Source organism: Onychostruthus taczanowskii, unplaced genomic scaffold (genome assembly GCF_017590055.1).
Source record: "Onychostruthus taczanowskii isolate IOZ18803 unplaced genomic scaffold, ASM1759005v1 scaffold6, whole genome shotgun sequence".
NCBI classification, from domain to species: Eukaryota; Metazoa; Chordata; class Aves; order Passeriformes; family Passeridae; genus Onychostruthus; species Onychostruthus taczanowskii.
In genome coordinates this window covers 3,495,917-3,518,193 of record NW_024503679.1, presented here as the reverse complement: position 1 = coordinate 3,518,193, position 22,277 = coordinate 3,495,917, and the positions used below count along the sequence as shown (strand labels likewise).

General features: G+C 39.8%; 1 protein-coding gene across 1 annotated transcript in view; it reads right to left on the bottom strand.

Annotated features, from left to right (window-relative positions):
* Nucleotides 1-22,068, bottom strand: part of TRPM1 (transient receptor potential cation channel subfamily M member 1) — a 39,720-nt gene extending 17,652 nt beyond the window's left edge. Inside the window, exons 1-15 of the mRNA XM_041418536.1 lie at nucleotides 22,015-22,068; nucleotides 15,487-15,566; nucleotides 14,560-14,755; nucleotides 14,074-14,287; nucleotides 13,247-13,371; nucleotides 12,395-12,566; nucleotides 9,814-9,988; nucleotides 8,178-8,301; nucleotides 6,329-6,401; nucleotides 5,440-5,540; nucleotides 4,370-4,543; nucleotides 3,585-3,719; nucleotides 3,253-3,303; nucleotides 1,626-1,766; nucleotides 981-1,010 (exon numbers count right to left, since the gene is read on the bottom strand). Coding sequence (XP_041274470.1) covers nucleotides 981-1,010; nucleotides 1,626-1,766; nucleotides 3,253-3,303; nucleotides 3,585-3,719; nucleotides 4,370-4,543; nucleotides 5,440-5,540; nucleotides 6,329-6,401; nucleotides 8,178-8,301; nucleotides 9,814-9,988; nucleotides 12,395-12,566; nucleotides 13,247-13,371; nucleotides 14,074-14,287; nucleotides 14,560-14,755; nucleotides 15,487-15,566; nucleotides 22,015-22,068 — 1,845 coding nt within the window. The remainder of the gene's footprint in view (nucleotides 1-980; nucleotides 1,011-1,625; nucleotides 1,767-3,252; nucleotides 3,304-3,584; nucleotides 3,720-4,369; nucleotides 4,544-5,439; nucleotides 5,541-6,328; nucleotides 6,402-8,177; nucleotides 8,302-9,813; nucleotides 9,989-12,394; nucleotides 12,567-13,246; nucleotides 13,372-14,073; nucleotides 14,288-14,559; nucleotides 14,756-15,486; nucleotides 15,567-22,014) is intronic.
* Nucleotides 22,069-22,277: the final 209 nt, after the last annotated feature.

The window sequence follows — 22,277 nt, the reverse complement described above, 5'->3', positions numbered from 1 at the left end:
GACCCCCCTGGAAGTGAAAGGCATCCCTTCACACTGCACACACAGATCTCTACTGCATGTGGAATTGCACAGGCTGGTCTGCAACAAATTAGTATTTGCTGAATTCCTCTGCAGTGTCAGTGGGACTCTAACAAAGCTGAATTCCCTACAGACAGGCTCCACTGTCATTTCTGACTCCATATGTCTGTGTCTATCCCTGCAGAGCAGTGCTGCACACCTTCCAGGTACCAGAGCACTTTTCTGACTGACGTGCAGGCCATGGCAACATGCAAAAGGCAAAGACAGGCACACAGCACCCTTAAGAACAGCAAGATACCAAAGGGAGTCTTCACCTTGGAATAAGCAATCTCCTCCTATGTATGCAGTGCACCTGGAAGGTATTAAGTATCCCATTTCTTAAAGGGATAGGGAGGATAGGCCACTACTACAGGAACCAACATGGAAGCAACCGAAGGGAAGTAGTGACAATGAAGCAGGATCCTGAAGGGAGAGAAGCCATGATTGGGAAAATTAGGGTTTAAAAAATGTAGGAAGAACATTGCATTTATAAGAAAGAGCTCATCATCACTGTAGACCTTGAGTCCAATCTCAGAAGCAGATCGCAAGCAAAAGAAATTGCTGTTCTACAAAATCAGTTCTTGTTCAAGCAAGCTCAGCATTGTGCACTATTTTTCAACAAAATGTGAATTTAAATCCAAATTCAGAATTCAACCCACACCATTTCCAAAGAAGACTCTTCAGCTCAGCAGCTGAGCATGTACTTCTCCTTGAGCAGTTTTAACAACTGCAAGTGGTGACCTCTGTCTTCCATGGAAAATGCACAAAGCATTCATCACCTCTGCAGCACAGGACATAAAATCTTAAATGGAGGACAAAAAATTAGGTCCTCTAAACCCTAGGAAAATCAAATAAAAGCAAAATGGGTCATTGTACCAGGAAATGTCTTGATAAAACCAGTACTTTAAAGAAATCCAACTTACCTCCATTCCCAGTAGTTTAAGAGCTTTTGGCTGAATATTAAAAAAATAGAAAATAAAATCAGTTAGATGGGAGGAAAATTTGAAAGACCAAACAATACCAAGCAAACCCATTTTCATTTACAATTGTACAGCATTCATTATGAAATTTACTGTTATAAATAATTGTACTAATAGTGCTGCAATTAGTTACTTTTCATTTAAATTGTATTTGCAGGAATACAATAGGTTAAGAAATATCTATCCTGCACTCAAAGGAAAGATTTTAATTCAGACTGAAGAGTTAAATGAATAATTTGATAAATAATGCTTTGAGAATTAAAATAACTACATGGTCACAAAAGCCCAAAAAAAAAAAAATAGTGCTTCTAAGCACACCACAATTAGGAATACTTGGATTGCAAACTAGTGGAAAAGGAGGAAATTCACCTCCAGATCCGTGTATTCATGACCTCTCATGTCTTCACATCCTTTAACAGAGATGTCTTACAAGTTTCTTACAAAACTTCACTCTTGGAGTTTCAACTTCTACCTTGCAGCACTTCTTTAGAATTTAATATGCAGTGTTTCACAAAAACAAAGGAACAGAGTATTACTTATTTTTTACCACCTCCACAATGACCATATCTAAAATTAATTAATTGTTACCCTTTTTGGTCCAAATAAATTATTATAAAGAGTCCGAAAGCTTTTCCGAGTATAGTTGCAGCGATAGGCTCCACCCATGAGATATTCCAGGACAAGACCAATATCTATTAGGCTGATATGATAGTCTGGTGGAAGATTTCCCTGCAAAAAACCCCCACAACTTAATAAGGATTTAGGATAAGAAAACATGACGCAGATTAAATTGCCTGGCTAGACATATGTCATGATTAAATTGGAACATGGATATTATTTACAGTCACTGGGTTCAGTCTTTGAACATTTCTATGAAATTAACTGATTCACGTAATGAAAATATTTGGGGTCATAGCTTTTTGGTTTTGCTGTTAGCAGAATTCGTATGTCTGAACAAATTTTCATTTGATTTACTCACACATGAGTGTCCATACAAGTTTATGTTGTTCACAAGGGTTATATTAATGAACTTAAGAAACTGTGCACTAATTATCATTAATCCAGTATAAAAGCATGGCAATTTCATGGTGACTATGCCTGATAACCATACTTCATATACTTTTTTAATGGAAACTTTTATTTAATCATATTATCTACAGCTGAGACTACAATGCAGACCATGATTAATGTGCAGCCCAGAATCAAAGCAAAAGGCAAACTCTAATTTTGGCAGTTACAGCTAAAACTGGATAATTGTATTGACTCCACTGGAAAAAAAAAGGTGCTTCACTATCCAAGCTACATCCTACAGCAATGACTGATTCTACATCACCACTGAGCAGCTGCTATGATGGAACAACTACAGCCTAAGGAAGAACATCACCTCCAGGTTAACCCAACTGAATCCCCGGGACTGCCGCTGAGGGAGGGAGCATGGAAATGCAATGGAAAAGAGCAGAGACAGACAGACAGCAGAATGCAGAGGAACATTAGTGACACTCACAGTGACAACACTGAATGAGAAAAGAGTTAAGCCATGAAGCAGATGAATATGAATGATACAGTAACACAGTACTGCATAATTCCCACATCTGAACCTCCCTGGAATAACTGGGAGTTTTCCTTGCAGAAATTAATACAGACAATTTCATGTAGCTGAATTTTACTGCATAAAAGCTTCAAAACCTCTAAGAGAGAAAATACGACAAATCTCACAATGACCCTCCCTCTTCACCTACAATGAACAAATTTTCTTGTGTTGGAAACTATTGAGTAACAAAAATAGGACAGAAGAGATTTTCTCCCAGGTAAAAAGTTGGACTAGTGGAGGAAAAGTAACTGGAAAACACACAAGGAAACAAACAAAATTCAAGAAATTCTGCAGTCATGAGTGGGGCTTCCAGTTAACCCAGCAGGCCTTTGCTTCCACTGCAATGCTGCACTGGGAGCTTTTTGTAGAGAAGAAACATATCAACCTAAATCTCAAACGCCATATTACACTATAGGAGCTTAATTCTGTTAACTCCTTAGTTTTTTTAATTACTATCACTGCCACAGCTGATTTAGACTGACATCACTCTTTGATGCAGGGAGACATTTAACTTTTCTTAACAGCTGCCATCCCATTTCAAATGCCTGCTTGGCCCCATGCTATGCTTGCTGTTACTGTTGATTCACAGGGCCAATGCAATCACACAAACGTAACACTGCTTACCTTTTTCACATCCCTGACCAGCAAATGCAGCGTATTTGGCGGACCCAGCCTCTGCAACAAAAATAATTCATGGTCCATTAGAGCTTCAGTTCTTCAGATGTTTGCAAACATGAACACAATTAGGGATCTGGCAGCTTAAGCAGAGCTTTAGACAACAACCATGTGCCATCACACCCCAGAGGGGTGAAAAGAAGGAACTGGGCTACAGTGACAAAGACATTTCTATCAGGAGCTGTGTAATATCCCTTTTTTATAAACCTTTCTGTGGTGGTTCAAGTCACATACACAGTGGCAAAATATTACAGGGCTATTTAGTATTTGTGCTCACTCACAGTATTATAGAGCTCCTCCAGGCGAGGAATAGTCAGGAAGTGCTGCATGTTCACTCCATTCTCAATGAGCAGCTTCACAAAGTCCACTCGATCCAGGACCAGTGCATCCAGCATAGCCTGCTCCAGGGAGTTCACCTAAATTGCAGGTGGAGAATGTGAGACCACATGAGTACAAATGAGCTGGCTGGGCAGCAGCCACAGCCATTTTCACTACTTAGGATATGGACTGAATTCCCACATATGTTGATTAGTTTGTAACTAAAAAGGAACTTAGAAAGTAACACTTTAACCAAATGAAGTGAGTAGAGATAGAGGAGATTTCCAAACCTTTAGCAATACAACTGTAGCTTTCAGTCCTTCAACATGTAGCTTTCAATCATTTCGTTCAGCATTTTAATTAAATTAGGCATACCATGCCTGACACATTATGTCAAAAAGAGATTTACTTGCTCAGTATGATAGGAACAAGTTAAACTAACACATTCACAGAAGGAAGATGTTCACTGGTGGTCTTATTTCCTTCTGACAAGTGCAGGGAGGAAGATGCTGCAGCTCAGTACTGACTTGTACTGTTGAGATATAGCTGCATGTGGTGCACATGGGATGAGAGAGGGATTCTTGGCTCAGACACCAAACAGCATTCCTGCAGAATCTACAGCTGATCTTGTGGGAATGTGCTAAAGAGCATTCTACAGAATGAAAGTGTGTATCTTCCTTCTGTCTTTGTACCTCACAATGAAAAAAAAAATCTTCAGCAGTTTTTAATAAAAATACTTTCATCTCACCCAGTTCAGGAGTTCAAGTTTTCTTGGGTCTGTTTCTTCTTCTGGTTCTTCTTTTGCTTTTCCTCCTTTTTTTTTCCCTTTCCCTTTCCCTCTGCCTGCTTTAGTCTGAGGTGCTGGAGATTTCTTTTCCTTCTCAGGAGCTGTACCATCAGGAGCTGTAAGGCTTCCTAAAGGCTGTATTTATAATACATTAAAGTATTAGAAATCTAATTGATCTTACAGTAACTATTTAATTGAGTACACTCCTACCAAGCTCACCCCCCAGTCACCACTTCTCACACTGAGTCAACTAAAAATGGCAATTTGTCTAAATTTAAGGGCCTTTCTGCACAGTTACAGCTTTATCCTTTTTTAAAAGCTGTTAAGTCTAACTTAGTAACACTGAAAGTCAAAGCAGTGAAGGAGATTGAGTGGGGAGGATTTCTCTTAACAAAATAATATCATCATGAGAGGACTGGGACACTTCAGATCCTTTGCTCTTTCTGAAAGCAATAGTTGTCAAAATAAATAGCAACAAGAGCTGGACAGAAAGAGCCTAACAAGGATGCTGCATGATGCCAAATAGCATCCATACTGCAGAGCAGAGAGGAGAGGACACACAGCCACTCACTGGCTCATTTCTGTTCTGCAGACAGTATTTCTGTCTGTTCCTCTCAAGACACATTTATTCTTCAGCTGAAGTCCTTCCCCTTTCCAACCTGTCTGGCCAGGGCAGAGACACACATGCACCACACTTTGGTGGCTTAACTTGCTCCAGATAATGCTTAGGTTACATAAACTCCACTGAGAAGAAAGATGGATTGCTGCTCTCCTCATGACACTTTGGAGTAATTCAGCATCAGATGGTTCAAGCAGTAAAGCAAAAAGAATCAATACATCGATAAAATAATAAAAAGCATCAATACATAGTCTCAATAGTGAGACATGAAAATAGCTGAAATAAAGGATTTTAGTTACACAGGTGAAATGCAGTGTTTCACCAGTGCTGCCAGTGCAGCATCAAAGCCCAAGGTGTAAATATTACACAACTTAATTTAAAGTACTGACAAACAAAGAAAACTTTGTCTTACTGGCCAGTGGTGTCCAAAGACAAAGATTTGGCTGCGTGCAATGTCTACACGATTCCAGGCCAAAGCCAGGCTGAGCTGGTCTGGAGCAGATGCATTGGTACCTGAAGAGAAACACACAGAGGTTTCACATTTCACACATGATGAAACAAGACTGGACAACCTTGTGCAATAACTACAAAACAGCAAGCCTGGTTCCATATCATACTACCATCAGAATAATTTTGACACAAAGCAGTGGATTCATCCAGTCAAATTATAGCATCTTCCATTTAACCCTGTAATCCTAATTTCCAAAGAATTAACAAGATAGTCTCCCTTTTTTTTAAAGCTTCCACATTGACTTTTATTCTGATGCTCAAGACAGACATTTAACTCTTCTTAAAGATCCCTCTCAGCGCTTCTGGCTGATACTGTACATAAAAGTGCAAATTTGGGGACTCCAGAGATCCCACATAGAGCCTGTATCAACTCCTGCATACCCACAGACAGAAAACAGTTGTTTCAGCAAACATAACAAACCCCAATTAAATATGCTCTAAGGTTTAAATGGCACAGTCTGAGATCTCAAAAGATGCAGACAGCCTTGCATCTTCCCACTTTTTTTCCCTAACTTTATTAATGTATGCTAGCACCGCAATAAAATGAGCTGCAATATCAGCAGTACAGTTGTTGCAGCACTCCCATCCCACGCTTTCAGGGGAGAAAAGCCACACAAAACTTCCAATTTCGATTTTATGCTTCATGCCAATCTCAACATTAACCAAACACACTCGGGCACTTGTTAAAATCCAAGAAATCAAATTAAACATGAAGAGTGAACATCAGACAGTGCATAGGGATGTCCTGTTGGGATGCTTGTGCAGCCTTCCCGAGTGCCTGGAAAACGCACCCTTGAGGAGAGCAGTGAGGATGGACATCTCAATGTCGTGCTGCCCTTCCGAGCCCATGCGGAACACGGTGATCTAAAAACCAAACACACAAAATTACAGCACAGCAAAAAGAGACATGAACTTGTGGAGAGAAAATAGAGCAGAACGGTGCAGCTTTATTATTTCCTTCAGCTTAGGATTTTTCAAAAAGTACAGTTCCACTAAGTTTTTCTTTGAAATTTAGTTTTCACAGAAGTGTTTAGTTAAATTCTTTCAGTGAAGTTATCCTAAAATATCCCTGCATTGGTGAACATGACAAACTTGCTGAAAAGTCTTCACCAAACCCATGTATTCTAAAATGTGGTGACAAAACTGCCATGCAAAACCTATTGTTTTCTGATGGTTCTATTACTTCCTGGTAGTACTGGAAATGGAAAAGATAGTTACCCAAGATAATTATCATAGCATCTATTTTATTGATGATAACACTCAAATAATTTTTAGCTGCAGGATGTGTTACACATGACAATCAAAAAGGCAGAACCAAGTAAAAAAAAGCAATTATTTTTAGTCACATTTGTTTAATTCAGTCCATTGCAATTCAATTATTTTAAAAATAGTAATTAGTGTATAGCTTAGCCCTTTAAGTACATATTAGACAACTACTAATTCAAAGGCAGAATAACCAAATATTCTATGTTAACAAACTTAATACCAAATGCAGACCAAAAAACCTCAAATTCTTCATTTTCCAAAAGCAACTTTTCACATTATCTACTGAGAACAGCAATTTTCTCAACAGTTAGAATGTATTTTGCAGGAATGCAAAGATACATGACATCAGAAAAAGAAGAACTACAGGAAAAATATTACTAATTAACAAGAACAGACAAAACTATCAACAGAAAACTATAACCATAAGTCTGCTTGGGCTTCACAGGCAGTGTCTGAATTTTGCTGAGTAAACCAGGTGTGCTCTGATGCACATTATAAATTCAAAGCAGTCTGACTAAAGGAACTGTGGGCTCTTCTCTTCTCTTGAACCAGTTTTTTAGGAAGGTTGATTCTCTTTTCAGTCAGCTTATCAGAGTAATGTTTACTACCAACTTTACACCCAGTGGAGGTGTATGCATGGAACTCATCTTGGCATCATCTCCACACAACTTCACAGCAAGGATTGCTCAAAGGCAGACACTCAGGGATTCATTCTGCCTGCAGTTTCAATACACTGCTTCTAGACCACAGATGTGAATGCCAAAGGTTTTCTTTTCCTGAGCACACTTTGCTCTGCAGCTGGGATGTGGGAGACAGGCAGGAACTTGAGTGAGTGCGACAGCACAACCTCAGCCCTGCAGCAAGCCAGGAGCAAGGAAGGGGGGACCTTCAGGGACAAATTGCCTCAGTTTCTCTGGACAGGCCTGCCAGGTCTCTTTTCCTGGAATGAAAGGCTGTTAAAGAGTAACTATGTCAGAAAACAAAAGCTGTGTTGATGCACTCAGAATGCATTTTCCTCCTAGGAACCCTTTCTTCAATTATCTTTCAAATGAAAGATAATCTTTCAATTATCCAGCTTTTGGTACTGGATCCTGGGCTTAGTGCATTTCTCTGTGTGTTATTCTGCCTTGCTGAAGTCTGTGGAAGAAGATTCCTATCAATTTACACAGGAGAAGCATCTGAAATTCGGTTTTGGGACTTTCCAGAAGATGTAATCCCTTTTTGGCCTATGTTTATGCATGAATGTGTACATTTAATGCAGCTGTATCGGGGGAAAAAAGCTTAAACTATAACCCTGGGAAAATGGCTCTTGAAAGTACTCTGTAAAGTTTGGTCACAGAAATCACCTTTGTGAACTACTTTTAGGATACTTACAAGCTCTTTTTTTTTCATGCATTCCATAAGAATGAGAAATAGCTGATGAGCTTGACTCCTGTTGTAGTTAAAGGTTTTCTGGATGGTAACTAGAAGCTGGTCCCTAAGGGATTCATTGATTATCCTAGAAGAAAAATGAGACATAAAAGAAGACATTGACAGAATGAATATATATTCAGAAGATCTACTGTTTTAGAAACTATAATATCCAGGTATTCCTCTTATATATCATAGATATATTTCTGTTAGTAAGTTCAGTCTTCAGAATTTTATCATTAGGCCTTACAGGACCCCTACCTTTGCTCCTAAATGTTCCAAGTCCCTTTGCATTTAGCTAAAAACCCCAAAATAATTCACATTTCTGATATGTCACCTTGGTTGTGGTCTTAAACAGAGGACTGAACTTGCTAATCCATCTGAAACCTCGTAATACCCAACTGAGAAACAAATGAACAATCCAAAAGATAATTAAAGAAATTGGATTGAAAACATTCTGGAAAGGTCAGGAATGTTTGCTCTCCTGAAGCAATATGAAACAGCCCTTTAATCTTCATCCATGTCCCAATAAAACACATGTGTTTTCAGATTATGGCAAACACTACCAGCAGGTGCCTCAGAGATGTAGTAAAATTCAAAATTCACCGTGAGAAAATGATTGGACTGACAAAAATTCTCATTATAGATCTGCCTTACTAGATGAACACATTTATCATAATTATTGAAGAAGAAAATTGGACACTCATATGCACTGTCACTGGGAGGGAAAGTCATGCAGTGAGCACACCTCTGAGAGACTGATCCTGATAAGCTCTTTCAATTACTTATGAGCTGATAGGAAAAATGAATAAGAAAGAAAAAAAAAGCAAGCCAAATTTGATCTAAACTAAGGAAGCTTGTTAGACAGAAAGGAAAGTTGCTGAATCATAAATACTGTTGGTGCAATTAAATATGTGCTGTGTCTGAACACTAACAAAATCCAGCATAAGAGCTGCTCTCCTAATTCAACAAATAACATCCACACTGCTTGCAACACTATTTGTCTGCTTAATATTTAATCCAAGCTAAGCTTCAGTCAAGGAAATAGGTTCTATCTTCAGCACAAGACAGGTATGCCACAACCTAATTAAGACAATATTCAAGGTGTTTGCCTGGAAGACAAAAGCAAGAGAATGAAGGAAGCCCAAAATTTCCACAGCTGGACACTGGTTTGGCATTCTTGGACAATGAAATTCATTCACACAACACAGCAGACTCAGGCAGTACAAGTTTTGCAAATCTATGCACTAATTAACCTCAGCCCTGGCCTGGAGAAAAGAGTTACTCCTGGGAACTTGTCCTTGCTTCTGCTGTGCTCAGTCCAGCTCCAAGTATAGTGCAGCAAGCCCTGATAGAGCTTGTAAAACAGTGTGCAGTACTGAGAGCAAGCTCATTTCAAAGGACCATAACATGCATTCCAAGTGGTAATAACTCCTACTCACTAACTTCAGGGCTAAGAGCAAACAGGCAGCAAAAGCTGACTGACAGCAGAATGCCTCTGTTAGCAGCATTTTGTCCTTGAGGGGTTTTTCAAAATGAAGCTCAGTGAAAGCAAGGCATATAGTCCTACACAGCTTTGGTGAAGATCTTGAACCCTTACCCTCCTTCCTCTGAATACTTGTGTGCAAATGACAGAATGTCGGACGCTCGCCCGCTGCCGTCGCAGATCACCACTGGGAGAGGGGGGTCTTCCCGCAGGCACTCCAAGACAATGGAGATCACATTGGGACCTCCTTCTACTATGAGCCCAACTACAGGAACACCTTGGCCCAGTCCTGCAAAAACCAGAACAGAAACAAGAAAAAAAGAAAAAGAATTGTCATTGAAACTTAGTTAAAAAATTTGAGACAAGTCAATGTGTTTTTTGTGTTAGAGCACCGCTTCCAACCAGAGTCCTCAGGAAAAATGATGGCCATTTTGTGGCCAATGTGAGCAAAACTGCTCATATGCTGTTCCCCAAGCCCAAAAGGAAAAAAGGAAAAAGAGTAAGAAGTCTCTCTGCCCTTGCTTTTGCATCAGCTCCATACTGGTAACTTATCCTCTCAGTGTTGGTGGATGTCCCTCGACAGACAGCAGGTACAGATAAAGCAGCTAACATGACTGTCCTATTGCTTCATCAGCTTCACTGTTACTTGGATGGCTCCCAGCCTTTGATGCTTCACCTCTTCATTGGTTACCTAGGGAAGTCTTCAGTGAGGTGACATATCTATGCTTATTCCTAAGACAAAAGAGTGAAATTAGTGTTTTTATCATGAGGCTGAAATTGCTGGCCGATGGAAGAGACGACAGCTGAGCATCCCTTTGCTGTCCCTGCCTCACTGTGATCTCCAGGCATAGGATGACAAAGGGAAGCCCACAGGTCACATGGTCTCAGTAGCCTTGGTCACAAGAAACTTAGGGAAACGAGGACAAAACATTACCTGAATGCTGACTAATTCCACTACCATAAGCATTTGAATTCAGTTCTTAACCTGTGAAATGACCAGCGCTTTATAAAGATGCACTTTTTTTGTTTTCAACCTTGATTCCTCTCTGAAGAACAGGAGCACCATGCACAGTAACAGGAGAAGCTTCCTGACATCCTCCTGTCAGTACACCCCAGCTCTGATAAGGAGGAGTCACAGAGCATGGCCCGACCTGTGTGTCCATGAAATCTTTAGTGATTCCTCCTGAGATTTCCAGCAGAAGTCCCTGTGCTTGGAGTGGTTAAGAAGAAACAAAACAGCTCCCTGTATGCTAAAACTAGCAGGTGTACTGCAGCTCTTCACAGAACAGGCTTCTGTGTGTGTTCCCAACTTTGCCCTTCTCATGACAAAAACCATCAAACACTACCTAAACCAGAGCTGATATCCCCAAGCCCCAGTGGTACGAAAAGGAATGACACATAACATCTTGTCTCTGGGCCCCAAATTCCTGATCTTTCAAGCCAATGCTCCCTTTTACAGCTGTCCAGCTCTGCCAGCACTTCTGCAGAAGACAAGGATGACAAAAGCAGGCTGAGCTGTTTCCATCTGTGGGCAGCAGCACCTGGCACTGCCTCCACACTCGAAGGCAAGGAGCAGTGTTTCCCTGAGCTGTTTCTTAGGCTCACCATAGGCACAGGGCAGCACTTAGAGAATTCCCAGAACATTTGGATACCTCACAGCTGATTCCTAATTGCACTTTTTGGCTTTACCTAGAATTCTACTTGAGTTTTCTGCTCTACCCATAAGAGCACTTAGACCATATGAGGAGCTTCTGTGGAGTTTTATGCAAACTCTGCCATTCTGAATGTTTCCTTCCTCTTATTTTTACAGGCTTACATAGTTTACAGGGGTACCAGTAAGAGGTAAGAAAAGCATCTGGTAGAACAGATGTACGTTCTTCAGTAGCTCTTAACTGGTGTGTGAATTGAAAGACTATTAACATTTTTTGGACCATTTTTAACTAGGGTTGTGGAGTTATTTTTAAACAGTTTAGATTTTTTTTATTTCACCTTTTAAAAATATTTTTTACATGTTAATTAATGTATGTCTTTTAAAATAATTTTTTTCTAAGTGATGATGAGAAAAATTCTAGGAAAATATTTTAAAGAGGTCATAATAGCTGGAAGAAATTTTAATCTGCACAAAACTCTAAATATGAAAGCATTAAGGTGAAATTGTCTTAATTGTCATGAAAAATCAAAATGCCTGCTAAGTTTATCAGGAAGACCAAAGAATTTTGAGTGTGATATTTCAAATGAAACAAATCTGTACATAAAAGAAAATAACATGCTGGTTTGAACATTCAGAATCAGAAATCACTAAGCTGCACAGGATTCCTGTAAACAGGAACTGTAAAAAAATCCCCTCATTCTGTATGTTTACTGATGCTTATGAATTCTAGCCTAGAAGTGCACAAATTCTTTGCATTTCCTTTTCCTTAGATTCTCACTGCTTTGAAGCTTCTCCTCACTATTATCTGCTGATTTTTCTTCATCCCTTTATGCAACCCTTACTCCATGGTTTTTCTGCCCGGTTCGATGTGGGCTCGTTCACCACTAATCAAACAGCACATGTTCTAGTCCACTCACACAGTCCTGATCACATTTCCACTGGAAAGAGCTGGAAGAAGCTTTAATTTCCATATTTCCAAGTACTTCAAGCCCTCCTTCCCCCCTTCAAGACGTCATGGTTGCAGTTTGCCCCACTGGTACTCACGTGTGTTAATCTTCTGCAGGGAAATGTGTTTTTCCAACTGACGCCGTAACTTGACTTCAGCTCCATATTTACCTAACGTGCCGTTGTCTGCCAGAATGAAGTGGGTGTGGGAACTGTTGAGCACAGAGAGCTTACTTAAAGGGTTTGACATTGTTTGGTAAACTCGTGTTACCTGTGTGTCAAGAGGAGAGATGCACCTAGATTAGAACTAAGAATCAAATGGGAAAATGCCTCACACCACCCAGCAGAGGAACACTCAGAGTCTTCTGAGGAAACAAACCAAGCAAACCTCTATAAAAACCAGAGGAGAATTAGAAATGGAGCTTGCTCTTACATTCCAAATCTGTTCTCCTGACAGCACTGTTTTCTTTGGAGGATGACAGTCAGATTGTGCTCTCCCCTGCGTGTTCCTCTAAGCTCATTACCATGCTCTCCTTGTTCACACACCGTGTTGTTACATAATCCTCTTAGTGCATTAGAAAATACATTCTCATTTGGAGTTCCTAGTATTTCATATGCCACTCCAGAGTACCCACCTATAATAGATGCCAGCCTTGCACACATAATAAGGCCCTTATGTGATTTACAGATGGCTCAGAGAGCCACACTGAAGTTAGGATGCAAAACTGTCACCAAAGAGAGGTCTTTACTAATGAAAGCAATGGAAACCTCACCAATTCCATATTTACTTTGAGGTCATATATGACAACCTGAGAAATATTCTTAAACAACAGGTTTTCTCAAGAAATTGTTCAATTTCACCTTCTAGGCCTGCTTTAGAAATGTAAAAAAGTAGTATTTCAGAAATACTACCAATGTATTTTTCACACAGCTGTTTCCTCAAACACTTACATCTTTTCCTATTAGGTCTTCCTTGTTTTCTACAATGCCCCACGGTGCAATTCCTATGGCACATATTCGTCCTCTGGATTTGGAAGAATGGTCTTTCAAGGCATCTCCCACATGACGAATGACACCTATAGGTACAATTAATTTAATTCATTTTTGGCACTTTAGATTGATCACTAAACAGAATTTTCTTCTTGCCTCTCAGGGAGCCACTGTGTTCACCACTAAAGTGGTACTGGTACTTTATAGTAGAACATGCAATGCAGACAACCATGCTTTTATTTTTTAATGGTTGTGCTGTGAGTCCCATCACCTTCTCACATCATTGTGCTGAAATCAGTGAAGTCTGTGGAAGACTTACCTCATTACCAACTTGCCACACTGTAATCTGTACCCTTGTCTGTCTTGAGGTATGTTATTCATTGGACACAAACCATGACAGTAGGAAACACACTTTTAGTAATAAAATGATCTTTGTACAAAAAAACCCCACACCAGAGCTAAATTTGGAGTAGGAAACTTCTTAACTACAAGGATAACCAAGCACTAAAAGAACTGTATTAGAACTAGTGGTAGATTCCTTGCTACTGGAACCAAGGCTGAAATTTGTTTTCAAGGGAAACACCAAGTAATGCAAATCAATACTGACCCAGGAAAATCTTATGGTCTGGGCTGGGTAGGAAATTAACACAAATGATTACAATGCTCCTTTTTTGGTCTAGTGGGTAATGACTCGTTCATGTAGACTTAAATCTTCTGCCTGTGGGAAAGATTAGTGAATGAACACAACTGAATTCTTAAGTAAACGAAAAGTGATGGCAATTACTTACCTGTACTAACACCGCCAGTGAAAATCCAAGCTCCTGTGGTCATGGCAGCCTTTATCAGACCTTTTCCAAACACTTGCTTTAATTTTGGTTGCATTTCAAAGTTCTGGAGGCCTCCATGGACAGAGATTAAGAGTTTGGGCAGTTCCAGTTGCCAGTCTTTCACCATGAGATGCAGCAGAGAATCTGGTTTGGTGTCATAGGACACACGGATGTACTGCAAAGAGCAATGTGCAATGCTGTCACTCAACCTGCTCTATAAATAGTCTGAGCAAAGAATGGTTACTGCTTGCCTTTCATCCTGGAGAGAGACTTTTACAATTTTCAAACAAAAAAAACAAACCTAAGCTTGGATTTCTTCAGAAGAGAGGAAAAACAAAGAGAATTTTTGCAGAAGTTTGAACTGCTGTTACTTTTACTGCTAAGAAAACTCAAGAGCCTGTTGAACACCAGATGAATAAATACCTTAGAGTACCCTATGCCCCTTACCATGGCCTTATTTGAATGTCCTCCTCCCTGGAATTCCAGGTTTCCATAGGCATCTGTTGGGTATGCTTGGGTGTGTTTACTGACAGACCATTTCTCTGGCTGAGCTTCCACTTGCTTCGTTTCTTCCTCATTTTTATTAGCTGTTATACTTGGAGGAGGTGGAATGTGTTGGTTAATGAGCTGGCCACAGCAGCACCTGGAGGTTAGAATTGGAAGTGACTTTGATTATAGTATCTTAAAAATAAAATTAAAAAAAAATTAGGTTTTCAACTGCCCAAGTTTTGCTGTACACGAATAATAGAAACACCCCTCACATACACATATGTGCCAGAATTAACAGGCTTAGGTGGTTTTTAACATGCAAAGATAAAAAAATTCACTTCCCTTGTGTTATGCACTGGAAAGCTGTTCTAGGTAAAAGGCCAGGCAAGGAGGAAGAATGCAGAACAGGAGCACTGACTCCCTGTTCCTTACTTAGAGGTTACAGCTTGCACGTGACATTAACTGTTCTGTTATCCACACAAGCTGGACCACAACATGCAGCTAGGCCATGGAGTAATATTAATATTTAGGCTAAGAAATCAAATCCCCCCATCTCCTATTGCCATTGGTAATATCACACTACCTGCGAAGGATGGTACCACGTTACTGCACCCTTGCTTTCAGAATTCGGTATGAATCTATTAAGGTTTGCAAATTTAGGAGCTAACAACTGACTGCCTCCCCTGCTGCCAGCCTTCTCATCCCCGTGTGACATGTCCCATGGCTCTGTGCAGACTGGAGTGCAAGCATGACTTGTGCTTTTGTTCCCCTGTCATCTCCCTTTACAGGCAGTGACTAAACTGGGTTTCACACATCTAAACCCAAACTAAGTGGAGTTTCTCTGGTATTAAGCTTTTCTGTTGAAACAAGAATTTCAAATTGTACCTGGTAACGTCTTTGTTGTTGGCAATTATATAGATGCATTCTCTTTTAGAAAAAGTCTTCTCTATCCAGGCCTTCTGACCCTTAAAAGAGAGAAAGGGGAAAAAAATTGTACTGATATATTTCTGTGTGGCAGATACAGCAACATTCACCTTCTATTTTCAGCTGAATTCATTGTATCAGTTTTAAACACCAGATATATCTTCTCATGAAATGATGTGAATTTCTATGACTTGGATAAAATTAAAATCTCAAATGTCTGTAAAAACCCTTCTGTAGAAAGATGATGGTCTTGAAGTTTCAAGGTCTACCAAAAAATGCACTTGCTCCTTCCTACTGCAATAAACAGTAAATGGACTCAATGTAGCACAGAAAATCAGCATAAATTGTGAAATAAATAGATAATAGTATTTACTCAAAAAAATGCTTTAGTATCATTCTTTATATGCAGAAAATGCTCCTCAATAGCTTTCTCTTCATAATTATCTTCTCACATATTTTTTTCCTATTGTAAATCAAGTTCCAGTCTTTCCTAAGGCATCTTACTTTGCATGAGATGTGTCTTGGAAGGAGGCATTTTAAATTTAAAGACCCTGTGACAGTAAAACCACGAACTCTTTGGGTATCTGTGAAACAGGAGGAAGAAAACGACCTTCAGATTGTGTTGGCCTATTATCCTGCTTGCAAACCAATTTTAAAAAGTGAATTCAAAGAAGCCTTTTAACTTTAAAGAAATGAAAAATGTTAAAAAGCACTCACAATTTGATGACACTGATACCTCTGCCTCGCTGATAAAAGTTGCCTCTTCTGAGTTTGAATGATGAAATTGTCTTTTCAAGTTGCAAGCAAATACAACATTTGCTTTAGTTTATGCTATGGAAGTGAAATTAAATTTTTGCAGACACAGAAGCTAAAAATGACACAAGAACTTTCAGTCTAACTTAAAAAACGAAAAGTAAAGGGACTTTTCCTAGAGAAAGAACTAAAAACCTTGCTGATTTTGACTTAAGAAAGTCAGCTGCAGCCGCTTCGAGACCAGCCAAGCTCCGAGTGCTGCACAGGCTCCAGCACGATGAACAGAGGTTTTCATAGCTCATCTTCTGCCTCATGCAAGGCAAGGGCTGTCTCTGAATCTCCTTTGTCTGCTGACTTGTTGCTTCCCATCTGGCTTCTTCATTTACTCCACTATGTCTAAAATTATAGGGGACTACTTGAAGTTCCCTCATTGCAAGGAAGTTGTCAAACCAAGCTTCTGCTTCATTAAAAAGGTGTCCATAATTGCTCAGGTACACAAACATCCACCTCTCTCAGGTGCCTCTGAGCCAGTCTGGGCAGTCAGTGGCCTGGGAGACCCTGCAGTTCTGCTCTCCACTTGCATCTTGCTGATTTACCAAGGCAGAACCATCTCGTGTCATTTTAGAAGGAGCTGTTTGGGACCTCACGGCACAACAGTGAGGAAGAAACAACAACTCACAGACAAAACTTCCTGCAGCTTATAACTTTACTTGCTTTTCTGAATGACAAGGCATGTATCTCAGGCATTTAGCATAAAGGGCTTCGTCATGTAGCAAAATAAGAAGGAAAAGAGCATTAAATTTAATACTGAAAGGCTGTGGGACTTAGTCAGCTTTTCTGTCTTGACTCCACAAATTCCTTCTTCAAATGAAACTAAAGAGCCTTACTTCAAAAATTATTAAGAAGGTTCTTTTCATACACCTTCTGGCAAGGTTTTACAACATGACAAATTTTGGCAATAGTATTATTTGAAGTGGAGCTCAGAAAATGCTTTTGTTCTGTAGCATCAGAGTACAGTTCTAGAAAAATCCAGAGAAAACATCCCCAACAGCGAGATCCATGAGGCTCTGTGGTATGTGGAGGTGGGTGGTTAAATCAAAGAAATACCATTTACCTGCTCAGAACGAGACCTTGCTACTTCACAGGTATTCAGGCAGTTCAAAATATTCAGAGACCCAAAACCAGTCCATTTGATTTGAATTACAATAATTTTTCAAAATTAATCCAAAGCCACACAAATGTACAAAGTGTACAAATTCACTGCTGTTTAACAACTATGTCCAGTGTTGTTTCTTCTCATATACACCATATTAGTTAATGAACTGTAACATTATAAAATGAGCTTAACAGGAACCTGTTACAGAGCTTACATAATTTCTGTACTTCTAAAATGGTACATATTTATCTTTTAAATAATTTGGTTTTATTATTTTATATCTTCTAAACATATTCACTTTCCCCCTTGACTGAAACTTCTGACTTCTGTGTGGTCTCTGATAACTCCTTGATTAAGTAACATAAAAGCTCAAATCACAGTGCAGGAAACACTTTTGACAATAAAAACCATAACAGATGCTGCACACTTAACTGTTCTGTAGAGAATACTGGAAAATGCAACCTAGAAATATCAAATCAGTTTGGGTTGTTACACCACGCCAGTGAATACTGCTTTACCTTATTCCTCGTAGCTTACCAAAGCACAGAGATTCTTTTGCTGTTTTGGGCATGGAAAAATAGTTAATTAACCATTGGATTAAGTCACAGACTTAACATCTGTGTTTGGAAGGAAGCTTTTGCATCTTGGTATCTAAAAGGAGCTCTACAAACAGCTGAACTCTCAGCTGTGCAGTTGCTCCTAAAATCCTTTCTCATAGGAGGTCTGTTATCTACTGCTACAGTTTTTTGGAAAAAAACTTCGATACTCACCCCCAGAGCCCCGCTAGGAATCAGCCGCTGCAGGCACTACAGAGGGACAACACATTATGCTCTACTGGCTTATTTCTCTGTGCTAATGAGAGGAAGGCAAAAGCAGGCATTACAGACCGGGGAAATAAAAACCTCAGCACATTTGGTCAGCCTTTGAAGTTTCACTGCTTTTGTCTGTTTAATCTGCTTAACCAAAGCTTCATTATAATCCAGTGCAAATACTTGAGCAGAAACATTTACTGTCAGAAAATGGGCACTTTCTTCACTTACTTTTTACAGATTTTGTACATTTCTCTCTCTGGATTGAAAAGCTCTTGGTCTTTCAAGGAAAAATATAAATACACATACTGTCTCTTGTGGGTTTGAAAAAAAATAAGCACTTTTTAACAGCCTCGGAATGGAAGAATTGTTAAAGAACTATGATAGATCAGCTACAGTTTTCAGATCAACAGCCAGTGGTGGTTTTCCACGCACCTCTGAAGAAAACAAAAAAAAAGCAGATCCCAACTTGTTGACAGTAGTGAAGTTCAAACTTGCCCATTACTGCAAATCCTGAATGTATTAATTAGAACCTAGTTTTGAAAAAAACACATTTCAGATGTTCAGCGGTATATTTGTTCTCCTTTATGTAAACTGGCAACAGGTCTCCTAAGCTATGACAAAAAACAACCCAAACCACTGATATTTTGTGTACTTCAGCCTAGAAACCAGTATGTTTCTCAGTATGCTGCTGAGAAACAGCATGAACTAATATTGGATTTATATTATTCCACTATATGGTTTTGCTAATTGTCTTTAGCATTATAAAATTATCCTCCTGCAGAAACAAAATGAAATCGGTATAACTGGTTTGTAAATCACAGAGTAACAAAATCAAGACCCTAAACCACTAGTAACCTTGCTAATACATGAACTAATAAACACAAGTTCTACAAAGACCAAATATCTTTTGACTACTGCAAATTAATTACTACTGCAAATTAATTATTTGCTGAGAAAAAGGCAAGTCTACGGCTGCAGCAACTGAAGAGAATTTTCTCTCCCACACATAGATAATTTCAGTTTTCTACTAAATTAATATTAAATTTTACGTATTTCACTTCATATATAACCAAGCATTCAGTGCACAAGAACTGGGCCTGAATTTCAGGCTGTACCAAAACAAATCCTGCAGCCCTGTTTCACTGCAGCTTTATGCAAGAGCACAGGTGGGCTATGCAGCAATAAATACATCCTTGGTGAATCTCTAAGGTGGGAATCCAGACAGGAGAGGAGGAAAGCCACTGGAAATGTCATGCCACAAACTCTTCCATGACATTGTGTCACCAGAAGCTGTGAATTTCAGTAAAGATACACGCCTGCAGGATGGCACAGTATTTAGTGATTGCGATGAATGTAACGACGAGCAAAAGAAGTGCAAGAATTTGGGGAGTGACAGGGGGCAGGGATGAGAGTCTGTTGTGCCACTGGAGCAATCCAAAGCCCAGGCTCAAGCAGGTCTGCAAGCAGTACTGAGCTCTCTGAGCTCCAATGACCCCCGGAGTGCTGCTCCTTGAACAGGAACTCCTGTCCTTGCTCGATGGCTTGGCTCGCTTGAACTGGGGACAGGATGGGACGGGGCTTTGGCCTCACCTTGTCACTGCAGGGCACCTGCTGCCACACAGCTCAGAGGCACCTGGGGCCCCAGGAAGGAGCACGTACTCCACAGCTGCTGCACTCCAGAGAGGTTTTGCCTGGGCCAGGCCCAGCTGGTCAGCAGGCACGGTGCATTGATGGGGACTGGACATGCAGACAGTGCCTGGTGCACAAAGGCACTGAGGGAGTAGGCAGGGAACCAAACAAATGTATGTCATGAATAATACAGGGTTTGACAGAGCTGTTCAGGCTAAGTCAAGCACAGAATAATACAAAAATGGATCTGGCTGGGCAGCAGAGCTTACATCTGTGGACTAGTACAAATTACTTTGACCAGCATCTTGTTAAGAAGTGGACTGATTGTTGTCATTTGTGGAAACATTAATCTGTAGCCCTGTTAACACCATCTGACCAACTTTTCAGGCAATCTTCCTATGGCTTGCAATATGCTGCAGAAAAGGTGGCATTACCAGGGAATTCAAATCTCAACTGCATTGCCCAATTATAAAATTAAAATGCTCTACAAAATTAAACTGGGATATTTATGCTAGATTTGAGCACAGGGACGTTTGCTTTGATGAGACAGTGAGAGAAAGAAGTAATCTGATTGTGAAATGAAATTCATACCAAGAGCATGTGCACTCTTACTTAAAAGAAAGTAAATAAGACTAACAAACAGTTGGGAGAAAAAAGAAATAATTACATAGCAGAACTTCTGTTATCTGGAACTTAAATCTTGACATGAGAACAATTTCTATTTTGTGCTGCCTTTAAATGCAACATCCCAATTACACTATTCATCATCCTTCTTCACTTTGAAGGACCAGTTTTTCCAAGTGCCCAACTAATTAATCTTTCAGGTGATTAGTTCTGCCTAGAAATTACTTTCCTCCTAATAACAAGGTCTTGCTCAGAGAAAAATCCTCCAAACTATGTCATGTATGTTAATAGCCAATCCTGTAGCCACTCACAAACTAGTAAGATTTTACTGAAAAGTTCTTCATTGCTAAATAAGTACAGGGCATGAAACTCATAATACTATTTTGAATTTGTGTTATGCTCCGAAGAAGCCAGAGCCATGAACAATGTCCCGAAATACAAAACACAGCAACAGCCTATGAATCTACTAAATATCCAAAACTCTCATTAGCATAAGTTCTATCAAAAATCTATTTGTAGAACCAAGAATAGCTTTAGTAATTATTAGAATATGAAGTACCAAACAACACCCAATAGCAAGAGGATCACTTATATTTTCTTTCTTATATGAGCATCAAGAAGGGATTTGTAACAGTTTAAAGATTCTTTCAAATAAAATCCTATTTTCTCAACAAAATTCTTATTCTTAGTGATAGAAGAGTTCTATCAGGTCTTATATATGATCTGGAGACAGTCAGCCTGCTGTGTTTTTCATATTGTTCAATTTGAACCCATGCTCTTACAGCAACTTTGTCAGGGAACCACTTGTTCTGTGGTAGAGACTAACACACACCAGGCAGGTTGGCAGTGTCTGTAAGCAAGGCAAGCAATGTTGTTATTTCAAACTGAGGCCAGAAATCCCTCCTGCTGCTGGTGTGCAAACCAGAAAATGGTGCTACACTGCACAGAGAGCTTTCATGGCTTCATTACACTCTGTACTCCTGGGGAGGCACAGCAAACATCTGCTGGAAAAAGAAAATTATTCCATTTCCTCTCTGTGTTCATTAACTGAGGGACACAGTTTGCAAAGTATGCAAGTAAGAAGTAACAAGCTCCTTTCTCCAAGCTAAGAAGATTCTGCTTCATCTCTGAGAGACACACAGCACTTCCCCAGAGGCTTTACAATGTGAAAAACAGCTACAGCCTCCACACCCCAGCAGACTGGCTCTGAAATGGTGGAGATCCCCAGCTCCAGCACAGAGCCCATGGAGGCACCGGAGCAAAGTGTGTTGGATGAGCTCCTACAGAGAGGCATGCACAGCCAGCACTAATGTAACTACACTGCTAGTGAAACTATAATAAAGCAACTTAAAGAACCATTTGGGGTGCACTGCAGCACAGCCTGGCTCAGCACATGCCTGGGGAGAACATACCCTGTGTAGTTTTGCAATACAGAATTTTTCTGTGTGGAATACAAAAGAAATTCACTGACAACCTTACACACCACATCTACCATATTTTAAGGAAGCAAAAGGCATTCCTGCAACAGTTTGTCCTTTCCCTTACTGCACCAAATTTTAGGGAAGACATGCCAACAATAATGTTAATCTCCATTTGTTACTTATTCCAGTTCTGTTAATACCTTGCTAAATCCTCCTCTTGCCTTCAGCCATTCTGTCTGGATGCTTGGGAGATGGGGAACACAAACACCAACCTGCACTGAGCCTCTGCACCTTTCTCCCAAAGCACCTTCAGCCCACAGACACTCCATAGGCCAGTTTTACTCCCAGATCTTGCAC